Genomic DNA, 12254 nt, shown 5'->3' with positions numbered 1-12254 from the left:
ATTTGTTTCTTGCTAAGTACTATAAGGTTGTAATGCATATCATTTCATCTGCTAAGTCTTCTTCGTATCTGCCAGTGTCTGGTTCTTCATCACTATAACCAGGACTAAAGTCTTGAAGTTCATAATCTTGCCTGCTTAAAATGGGGAACATATCCCCACTAGTCCCATTGCTAATATTTCCATTGAGAAGGTTACTTGCTGCACTTTCCATCTCATCAATAGTCATGTCACAAGCATCAGCAATTTCATGTTTAGTTGCTGAAACAAATTTAGGATCCTTTGCATACCGCCCCAGTCCTTCAGATATCAGTACCTGAAAAAGAAATAGGATAATATGGATTCAATATTTTGAATAAAGAGTAGATTGATAATAAGTACACAACAAGCATCATGTTTCTCCTGGATAGCATATGTGCAAAACCCAGGGAATTCTATAAGTTGGAGTCATTAGGATAGGGCTCTGGAACCACCTGCATCTCTTTAAGGAGTTCTTTGTGGCTCCGGATGCTATAATTATCGGAGGGGTAGCCGTGTTAGTCTGGATCTGAAACAGCAACGAAGGGTCCTGTGGCACCTTACAGACTAACAGAAAAGTTTTGAGCATGAGCTTTCGTGAGCACAGACTCACTTCTTCAGATGCTGGTCTTGGAAATCTGCAGGGCCAGGTATAAATAAGCCAGAGCAAGGGTGGGGATAACAAGGTTAGCTCAGTCAGCAAGGGTGAGGCTTACTACCAGCAGTTGATCTGGAGGTGTTTGCACCTGCATTCACACCTCCAGATCAACTGCTGGTAGTAAGCCTCACGCTTGCTGACTGAGCTAACCTTGTTATCCCCACCCTTGCTCTGGCTTATTTATACCTGGCCCTGCAGATTTCCAAGACCAGCATCTGAAGAAGTGAGTCTGTGCTCACGAAAGCTCATGCTCAAAACTTTTCTGTTAGTCTATAAGGTGCCACAGGACCCTTCGTTGCTGATGCTATAATTGTAAATTTAAAAAAAAAACCAAAAAAACCCTCTCTCGATTGTTTTCAATAAACGGTGGATGTCTAAAAGCTCCAAAATGAACAACTCCTACCTAAATAGCAAACAATATGCAATCTTGAAATGTTGCATAACTCCCATTAGCATCCTCCAGAGAGTGAGAAGGTTCAGGAATGAAAATCAGGAAGACAGTGGTACAAACACGGTCTGGCTATGGTCTGAAGAAGTGGGTCTGTCCCACGAAAGCTCATCTAATAAACTATTTTGCTAGTCTTTAAAGTGCTACTTGACTGCTTTTTGTTTTGATAGCGTATAGACTAGCACGGCTTCTTCTGTTACTATTCAACGTGTAAAGTGTGAGGAAACAGTATTTAAATGTTTGTGAACACCCTGCAGTAAATATGTATCACATTACAAATCATTATGTGTGTGCTATTCTTAAAAAGGGGCTACAAAATGTACAATTTGGCATTATTCCTTAATAACTGTCTCATATTCCCATGCATTGCAGCTCTTGACTTACTGAGTTTTTTACCAAATTGGAAAAAATGGCTCTTCTTGTTATTTTGGTTGCTGACCCCTGCACTAGGAAAACCAGAATAAAAATCTTACATTTATAGAACTTTAATTTGCAATAGTCAAATGGAACCAAAAGAGGCTTGTACCAGCATCATAAGGATAGCAGTGAAAGTGACAACATTCGGTTCATAAGTTTAAAATGAATCAAGCCCTTGATGAACATCATACACTAGAAATTGCCTTACTGTGATAAAATTTAAGGAGCAATTCTGCTTGAAGTCACAGTAGTTTACAAAACTTAAAGCAAGTATAGCTACCGTGTTCTCTGTATACTATAATTAAGTTACATCTCACTCACAGCTATGGGACAGAACTGATTCTGGAGATGAGAATACTTAAAATTATATTGTTGAGTATGACCCCAGCCAGACTGATAAGGATGTTCAATAATATTTTACATCTGGGAGAGTGATAATGATAATCCTTATCACCTGCATAATATTCTTTGTTTTTATGACTTTGTGCATAAACAAAAATTCCATACAAATATCTCTGCAGATATTTAAGAACACTTTAGATAAATGTCTATCAGGGATGGTCTAGACAGTACTTGGTCCTGCCATGAGGGCAGGGGGCTGGACTCGATGACCTCTCAAGGTCCCTTCCAGTCCTAGGATTCTATGATTCATACTAATTCATAATATTCTTGAGTACATGGAAAGGAACAACTGTGCCAATTCTTAGCAGTGCAGCGGGCATTCCTCATCAACTCACCCTTTGCATATCTTTGTACAATGTTTGCATTCAAGGTACGAGGTTAATGCAAGGATTTTGATGACTTTGGATCTTTCATGAAAGCAGGAGGAGGGCAGGTGCCTTTTCCCATTCAATTTGTGTAAGCCATTATGGAAGGGCAGTGCAGTATCTACTTCTCTCTCTGACCAAGCTCTCAGGGATTCAGCAGAGCTTTGTTTTACAAGAGTTGGGGATGTGGCCCATATCTTCCCCCACCCCACACCTTACCTGAAGACTTTTTGTAAATTTCCAGTGATATATGTGGGTTAAGTACCATCCAGTGTTGTCTGTGACAGGTGCATAGTAAAATTAACACAAAAGTGAACAGACGCACTTATCTACTTCAGGAATTATTCAGTACTTACCGCTTCTACCAAACTGTCTGCACTTCTCTGTTTGTCACTATGTTTATGCCTCAAGTCATTAGGTACAGTTAAACCGGCTGATGTGAATGTTCGATAGGAAATATCAGGGTCATCTGTATACCACGAGCTCCTGTGCAATGAAGGTAGGCTGCCATTCATCTGCTCTGTAGATTCAGCCCTGTCAACTTGGATTAGAGGTGTATAGTATGAGGTACGGTCCCGATTGGGAGGGGTAGCTGGTGGAGTGGCCCAGGAACGCGTTGAACGACTTGGTGAATGTTTGTGAGCTTTACTGGAATCCAGACCTGCAACTGCCATGACCTGGTAAAGGGAAACAAAGATAGTCCATGAGTTAGCGTACCTCAAATAATCCTGTTCAGACTTATTGCTCACATCAAACCAAATGGAATTATTTAGACAACTATGAGAAGTCATATATGTTCCATACCTGTTGTTGCATTAAATGCAATGGTAAAGCAGTGTGGTGGTGGAAAGTAGGAGAGAGAGGTATCTCATCTTGACTGCTTTGTCTACGGAGGCATTCAAAGTTGAAGGAAGAGCGGCGATTTGCTACAATGTAACATTTAATTAGTATTGTGATTATTATCAGTCTCAATGTAAAATATTTCCAAATTCCAGTAAGGTTCAAGTGTCATCTTGCAGATTATTAGCAGGGATTGTGCCTGATAGGGCAGATTTATACTGGCTGTGGTGACTTTCTGAAGCAGACAGCTCAGTACCCAAACTAGAGACAAAGGAGGTAGAAGCTGCTCTCTGAAAGGCAATCCAGAATGTGTTTAACCAGTCCTTCTAAGCATTTAGAAATTAGCCAAACTTGGAGAAGAGTTTTGCCCTGAATGGTGTTATGAATTGAGAGAGCCAAAATTCAAGAGTGAGCACTTTAGAGCAGTTTAGGAAAGGTGCTTCACTTTAGCTATAAGTTTTAAGTTAATTCTTTCTTTCTTCATTGCCACTTTCATTGTAGCCCAGTGGGCTAGCTTGCCTTTATTATATTCATTCGTAATGCAAAGAACCTGCAGGCCTGTAAGCCATTAGCTTCAGCTAGTTAGCATAACACTACGATGTATGACCTTTGAACACAGAAAGTCTGTGGAAACTCTAACTATTGAAAAGCTGAAAATAGAGCGTGTAAAGCAGCAATGGGCAACCAAGGCTAGTGAGCGGGTTCAGTGAGTGGCCCTCCACCTCAGTGGTCCACAAGGTTGAAATTGCTAATGTGTACTAACCATGACTGCAAGAATAAGATTAAATATGTCAATACATGGTGCGCTGAATGTGTCAAAACAAGTATCAGAATCATAGAATCACAGAGCTGGAAGGGACCTCAAGAGGTCATGAGTCCAGCCCCATGCCCCAAGCAGAATCAACCCCAACTAAGTCATCCCAGCCATGCCTATATCGAGCGGGCACTTAAAAACCACTAGGGCTGGAGATTCCACCACCTCCCTAGGCAACACATTCCAGTGCTGCGCCACCTCCTGGTGAAGTAGTTTTTCCTAATATTCAACTTACTCTTCTCCTTCTGTAACTTCAGACCATTACCCCTGTTCTGCTGTCTGTCACCACTGAGAACAGTTTCTCTCCATCCTTTTGAGTGCACCACTTCAGGAAGTTGAAGGCTGCTATTAAATTACCCCTCACAGTCTTCTCTTCTGCAAACTAAATAAGCCCAAATGCCTCAGCTTCTCCTCACAGGTCATGTGCTGCTCCAGCACCTTACTCATTTTTGTTGCCCTCCACTGAACCTGCTCCAGCACATGCACATCTTTTCTATACTGGGTGACCAAAACTGAATCCAATACTCCAGAGGTGGCCTCATCAATGCTGAACAGAGGGGAACAACAACCTCTCTAGATCTGCTCGAAATGCTCCTCCTAATGCACCCCAATATGCCATTGGCCTTCTTGGCTACAAGGGCACACTGTTTACTTTAATACTTTAATCCACTGATAGGCAACCTGCAGCCCATTGAGGATCCCCATGTGATGTGCACTCTCCTCCTCTGCCCTCCTTCCTCATATCTCTCATGCAGTGGGGCCCTGGACTTACCTACCCTCCACTTCTCCCCCAGACCTTGAGCACTGTAACTCAGCTACAAGTGGAACACCAATGTGCCACAGGTTGTTCACCACTGGTGTAAAGTGAAGTTCTGGCCAGAGGTACCCGATGCAACCACACGAGTGTCATGGCAATGAATAGAACTATATAACAAGTACATGAGCTACATTCACAGATGGATACCTAACTCCAGGAAGTCCATGGTAACGAATAAACATATATAAATAATATGTTTTGTTAAGCTCAATGATGTATTAATCTATAGAGACACTCCAACATTAGTAAAGTGAGGAAATACAAATAAGGAAAAGGGGAAAAAAACTCCCTCGAGCATGTTTCAAACTATGGTATCACCACAATGTATTATAAAAGTTGCATAGCAGCCTAGGGATGGTAGGAAGAAAGAGATGTAGTCCTCAGGAGGTGCCAGAATGATGGGCCCTTTTGATAAGGAAGAAGGTGATGAGGAAGATGATGGCTAACATTTCAGGTTGTTCTGCAATGAATGGTGTAAAGACTGAGCATAAATACATTTGCATTATCTCTAGCTTACTAAGTTGCAGTGTTTGTAACTGTGCTCAATGTCAATAAACTATTTGTAAACTCACTTTCTCAATAAATTTATAATTTACAGGTCAGGTTATATTATGGGCAAGCAATAATTTTTAATGTAGGGCCACTCCAAGAATTTGGAAGGTGGTCAAGGGCCATATATTAATGGAGGAGGGCCATATCTCAGTGGGATCTGGAATGGAGGTTGGATGCAGAAGGCAGCTCAGAATAGGAGACTGGTGTGCAGGAGGGCGTGCAGGATATGGGAAGAGATAGGTGCAGGAAAGGATTCCAACCTGCAGAAGGGATGTAGGATGGGGTGCAGGGTCTTGGAGAGTGTTGTGACCTGGGGTGGAGTATTGGGGTGCAGGGTCTGAGAGTGGGTATGGTGTAGGAAAAGGAGATACATATGGTTTTGATTGTGACCGGGAGCAAGGGTGCAGGAAGGGGAGCAGAGGGTAGTGGGGCCTGGGGGTTCCATGTGCAGGCTCCAGTTGGGAGGTGGTGACCGAGGTGGTTCCTGAGCATCAGGCTCCTTGTCTACTGCCCCTCCCCCATACCACTCAAAGCAGCTGGCAGCAGGGGCCACGTGCTCTTCTCTAACCAAACAAGGGAAAGTGACTCATACCTGTGAAATATTACAGCTCAAAGAGCAAAATCCAAGTGCTTAGCTCTAAGAGCCATCCGCAAGCATGCTGTGCTGGACTGGCCTGTGAATCAGGACTACACTGCGAGTTGGCAGATGAGAGGAGCAATGTTTGAAGTAATACAAAAATTAGTTGGACGCAAAGTAAAGATTTGAGCAGTGGACAAAACTGACTGGAAAATCAGAATACATGTCAGACACATACTGCATAATATGTTGTGCATGATTTGAAGTTTACAGAGTGTTTTATTGTCACAATACACTACTTCAACCCAGAAATGACAAATTACCATTTCTGCATACAGGAGAAAAAACTACAGACTAAATTCTAGTAACGTTTCTGAGATTAAAAGGAGGATCTGGTGTGAATTTCAAATATGAGATATTGAAGAGGAGTAATACCCAGATATTTCAATGAGACTTGAAAAAAATATCCCATTGAAAGGACAATGCTACCTCCAAAAGTAGTGGTGGGGGAGGAGAGGGAAAAACCCAACATAAGCTCCATTTTAGCTGTATTTAGTCTGAAATTACATCTGTCTGTGGCGTTTGCTAAGATCAGATGGATGGAGACTGCTTCAGTAATATCCACAAAATGAAACACATTTTCAAGTACAAGTACTGATAATAACAAAACACCCCTGACACTGATTACATTGTGTAAAATCTTGAACAAATGTAATTAAGGTAAGATTTACTGAGTTAAGTTACACCTCAAATGAATCAGATCTAATACCTTTGCAGTACACTGTATTGGTTGGTGGAATGTGCGGACCATGCTGACAGGTCTGACTGAAGATCTTCAGGACATCAGCGACACCCAAAAGACCGCTGTCATCAATGAGGAACTGAAGAGGCTCCAAGTTGACATTGCTGCTCTGCAAGAGACATGTCTTGCAGATTCGGGATCTCTAAAGGAAAAGTACTACACCTTTTTCTGCCAGGGTAAAGCCTGAGAAGAACCCAGGGAGCATGGTGTTGGCTTTGCCATCAGAAACACCCTTCTACAAATGGTGGAATTAGTCATGGGTGGATCAGAAATACTCCTTCAGGTCATACTTCAAACTCGCGCCGGTCCTTTCCACCTGATCAGCGCTTACGCCCCAACCCTGTACGCCGCACCAGAAGTAAAAGACAAGTTCTATGATGTGCTTAGCGCTGCCATAGTGCAAATGCCTGCTCGCAAACAACTGTACATTCTGGGTGACTTCAATGCAAGAGTTGGAGCCGATCATGACTCGTGGCCTTTCTGCTTAGGCCACTTTGGTGTGGGAAAAATGAATGAAAATGGTCAGCGTCTTCTCAAACTTTGCACATACCACAATCTGTGCATCACAAACACATTTTTCCAAACCAAGCCACAGCACAGAGTGCGGAGACACCCACGCTCAAAACACTGGCATCAACTAGACGTGGTCATCGCTAGACGTGATAACCTCAAAAACATCCTTCTGACACACAGCTATCATAGTGCTGACTGCGATACAGATCACTCGTTAGTTTGCTCCAAGCTCAAGGTGATTCCCAAGAAGCTGCACCATTCTAAACCAACTGGAAGGCCCCGCATCAATGCCAGAAGGACGGCTAACTCAGACACAGCTGAAAAGTTCAGAGCGACCCTCGAGGAGAATCTGCACAGCAACCCTGGGCGTGCCGATGTGACATCCAGATGGCAGCATCTGAGGGATACAATGTACAACATGGCCTTGTCGGTGTTTGGAAGAAGAGCCAGAAACACAAATGACTGGTTTGAAGCTAACTCCGATGAGATGATTCCAGCCATCGAAAAAAAGCGTGCTGCGCTCCTGGAGCACAAACGTTCGCCAAGCCAGAATACCCTGCAAGTGCTCAGAGCAGCCAGAAAAACAGTACAGCAGACGGCCAGGCGCTGTGCCAACAATTACTGGCTCAAGCTATGCAGCAGCATCCAGACCAGTGCCGACTTTGGTAACCTCAGGGGAATGTACGAGAGCATCAAGAAGGCATTACGACCCACCCAGAACAAGATGGCACCTCTGAAATCCAAATCTGGTGATGTCATCACTGACAAAGCCAAACAGATGGAGCGCTGGGTCGAGCACTACTCCAAGCTGTACTCATGCGAGAACATTGTGGCCGACTCAGCCCTTGATGCCGTCGAACTCCTTCCAGTAATGGATGAACTGGACCAGGAACCAACTGTGGATGAACTGAAGAAAGCCATCGACAACATTGCAGTAGGAAAGGCCCCGGGCCAGGATGGTATACCACCAGAGGTAATCAAGTGTGCCACAGACACTCTCCTGGAACCCCTACATGAGCTACTGTGCCTGTGCTGGAGAGAGGGAGAGGTTCCACAGGACATGCGCAACGCTAACATCATAACCTTGTATAAGGACAAAGGAGACAGAAGCGACTGCAACAATTACCGTGGAATCTCCCTCCTAAGCATCACTGGTAAACTGTTCGCTTGCGTCATCCTCTGCAGACTCCAGAAGATTGCTGAGAGGGTGTATCCTGAATCACAGTGCAGATTCCGTGCAGAGAGATCTACTGTCAACATGGTCTTCTCTCTGAGGCAGCTGCAGGAGAAATGCAGGGAGCAGAGGAAGCCACTCTATATTGTCTTCATCGACCTAACCAAGACCTTTGACTTGGTCAGCAGGGATGGACTGTTCAAACTGCTCCACAAGATAGGATGTCCACCATGGTTACTCAAGATGATCCAGTCTTTCCACGAAGACATGAGAGGAACCGTCCAATATGATGGCACATTATCGGATGCTTTCAGCATCAGGAGCGGTGTCAAACAAGGATGCGTCCTTGCTCCGACACTGTTCGGGATCTTCTTTGCACTCCTCCTTAAACACGCCTTTGGATCTTCAACAGAGGGCATCTTTTTGCACACAAGATCTGATAGGAAACTGTTTAATATTGCAAGGCTGAAAGCTAAATCCAAGGTGCGGGAAGTCCTCATCAGAGAGATGCTGTTCACAGATGACGCTGCTGTCGTGTCACACACACAAGACCAGCTTCAGAAGCTGCTGGATCGGTTCTCCAAAGCATGCAAGGACTTTGGGCTCTCCATCAGCCTAAAGAAGACAAATGTACTTGCTCAGGACGTTGCTGTTTCTCCATCAATCAGCACTGACAACTATTCATTAGATGTTGTCCACGAGTTCGTTTACCTTGGGTCCACCACCACTGACACCCTGTCCTTGGAGACTGAGCTAAATAGGAGGATTGGTAAAGCAGCCACAACTCTGTCCAGACTCAGCGAAAGAGTGTGGAATAACAACAAGCTGTACACTCACACCAAAATGCAAGTCTACAGAGCCTGCATCCTCAGCACCCTCCTTTATGGCAGCGAGACTTGGACCCTGTATGCCCACCAGGAAAAGAGGTTGAACGTCTTCCACTTGTGCTGCCTCAGGCGCATCCTTGGAATATCATGGAAGGACAGAGTGTCCAACACTACCGTCCTTGAGCAAGCTGGAATCCCAACTATGCACACCCTCCTCAGGCAGCGGCAGCTCCACTGGCTTGGCCACGTCCACAGGATGAATGATGGAAGGATCCCAAAAGACATCCTGTATGGCGAGCTAGCCTCTGACAAAAGACCTCCCAGATGCCCCCAGCTGCGCTACAAAGATGTTTGCAAGAGAGACCTCAGGGAAGTAGACATCAAGCCAGACAGCTGGGAGGAGCTGGCAGACAATCGCAGCAGATGGAGGCAGGAACTATACAAGGGCCTTCAGAAGGGTGAGTTGAGGATCAGACAGCTAGCAAAGGAGAAGCGAGCCCACAGAAAGCACAGCAAGGACCTGCCAGACACCCATTACATATGCAACAGATGCAGCAAGGACTGTCACTCTTGTGTGGGTCTTTACAGTCACAGCCGACGCTGCAAATGAGGATGCCAAACGGAACTACGAAGGGCGCGATCCATAGTCTACACAGACTGAAGGATGCTACTACTACTACACTGTATTAAAAATTCAGTTGTGTTGATATTGCTGTTACATTGTATGTACCTTCTCTAGTAAGGAAAGGGGAAGCTAATGAACTTCCTCCATTATCAGTTTTTGAAGCAACTTCCCCAGAAAGACGCACCTACACCAGTTAAAATTGGATTCTGTATAGACCAACAAAAAAGTACTTTTGGTTAAAAGCCCAGGGCTCAACCTGAACTAGGGCCTTCTTCCTGATCTGGCAAATGGGTGGGACCCCAAATCCACAGAAGGCCCCAATCTATAAGGAAGGATTAGAAAGACTTGGCCAAGTGAGGCCTCATTAGACTGTGTGCTTTCTCATGACCTAATAAATGTATTAGTCCTGAAGATTCTACAGGACTGATTGTTATTTATGTAATCACATAAATCCATAGGTGGGCATTATACCTGGTAAGCTTATTAGCCTACATGGAAGTTCTTTTCTTGGTTTTAATATGCTTTCTTTGAATTGAGTTTTATCTTAAGAATCCTGTAGACTAGCAGAGGAACTGCTCCATAGCAATTTATCTCTAGCTATCATTCCATTAGCCATCTCTGAAGAGAAAGCAAGCAGGCCTGTTTTAGGTAGACTGCCTTTGCTTCGGCTACATCTACACTCGAAGCATCCGTCTCCAGAAGTTAGTGTTGGAAGAGATGGTCCAACAAAACTTCTGTCAACAGATCCTGTCTACACATAAAAGTGGGTTGATCTTTTGATCTGCTCTGTTGACAAAAGGGCCCTCTGGAGCATCTACACAGCCTTTTTGTCAACAGTTTGTCTACAAAACACATTCTGGGCTTGTCTACACCACCACCTTCCTTCAAAGGAAGGATGGTAATCAGCGTGTTGGGAGTTTACTAATGAAGTGCTGTGCTGCATACGCAGCACTTCATTGAGCAAATCCCACCCCCCATGGCAACTTCGAAGTTCTGGTGGGTGAGCCATGGTTAGACGTGAGCCGGGACTTTGAAGTTTAAAACTTCGAAGTTGCCACGGGGAGGAATTTGCTTAATGAAGTAATGCGTATGCAGCGCAGCACTTCATTACTAAACTCCCAACACCCTAATTACCTTCCTTCCTTCGAAGGAGGGTGGTAGTGTAGACAAGCCCTTTGTGTGTAGTTGCTCAGCCAGTTTTGTCTACAAAACTCTCTAGTGTAGATGTAGCCTTTTGGTGAAGGCAAGGCTAAGGCTACATCTATGTTACAGTGATCTGTTGACAGAATTTACTGTTGGAAATAACTTATTTTGACAGATTGTGGCCACACACAAAAGCAGATTGCCTGGCCACCCTCTTGACAGAATGGGCAATCGGAAACACAGCAAACAGGGCTGCCCAGTGACCCGGAAACCCTGTCTGTTGACAGAGAGCCCCCCCCAGAGTGTCCACATGTTTTTTTTTGTCATCAGATTCTGTCAAGAAAGGCATTCTGTCTCCTGGGGGAGAGGCAGAAGGCTGTTGACAAAAGTGCCTACTTCTGTTAACAGTATGTTGACAGAACACATTTTTAATGTGGATGTTCTGTGAGTTTTGTTGACAAAACTCACTAGTGTAGATGTAGCTTTAGTGAAGGCAAGGTTCAGCATGGCAATACCCCACTGATCAAAACGTGTCTCCCCCAGCGACTAGGGAGGTGGATGCCTGAGAGTGAATGTTACCCACTCAAGGGAGATACAGGTGCAGATGCCCTGAACTGAAAACAAAACACTTTTCCAAATTGAAAAGTTTATGTTGCTATCATTTGACAAAATAGTCAAATAAAAGCTGTAATAATGTTAGCAGGTGGTGTACCTGCGATGAAAGAGACATGGACGATGCCAAGGGGTGAGTCATTAGATACAACAGTTCTGTTTGATTTATACCAACACAATAAACCTGTGAACAGGAATAAACCTTTGTTTCCTTTAGGAGCACAAAGAAACACACTTTCTGATCCAAGTTCAACATAGGGTGAGAACCAGTGCTGCATCCTACCTGATCATCCACTGCCTACCTCATAAAGTAAACAGATATTATTGACATAGTTCATTTGCAATGTTTTCTATATGAGCTATAGTTTTACAAGCTGAGAAAAAGCACAATGGCTACATCCTGTTCATGAACCAGGAGATGAGGGAAGCAAGGGGAAATGAGAGAGACGTGCAGCTATGTGCTGGGATATATAGAATCTGTGCACTGCCTGTCCGGATAGACATTTGAATCTGCTGTCCGCAGAGCTGGTAAATGTACTAATCAGAGGGATTTATTCTCAAAACTCACAGAGTGATGGTGAAAATGATGCCATGGTCCACGGGTTTTTTTTTTTATCCAAGTTGTTGTATAAAATGTGATATGTATTCATTGA

General features: G+C 44.1%; 1 protein-coding gene across 1 annotated transcript in view; it reads right to left on the bottom strand.

Annotated features, from left to right (window-relative positions):
• Positions 1-12: 12 nt before the first annotated feature.
• The window catches only part of CACNA1D (calcium voltage-gated channel subunit alpha1 D), a 354295-nt gene continuing 342053 nt past the window's right edge, over positions 13-12254 (bottom strand). Inside the window, exons 45-47 of the mRNA XM_075006076.1 lie at positions 3110-3231; positions 2662-2982; positions 13-313 (exon numbers count right to left, since the gene is read on the bottom strand). Of these exons, the coding sequence (XP_074862177.1) occupies positions 20-313; positions 2662-2982; positions 3110-3231 (737 nt within the window). The 3' untranslated portion in view covers positions 13-19. The remainder of the gene's footprint in view (positions 314-2661; positions 2983-3109; positions 3232-12254) is intronic.

The sequence above is a fragment of the Carettochelys insculpta genome, chromosome 11 (assembly GCF_033958435.1).
Source record: "Carettochelys insculpta isolate YL-2023 chromosome 11, ASM3395843v1, whole genome shotgun sequence".
Lineage (NCBI taxonomy): Eukaryota > Metazoa > Chordata > Testudines > Carettochelyidae > Carettochelys > Carettochelys insculpta.
Note: the sequence above shows the minus strand (reverse complement) of the source record. Positions and strands in the feature narration are given on the sequence as shown.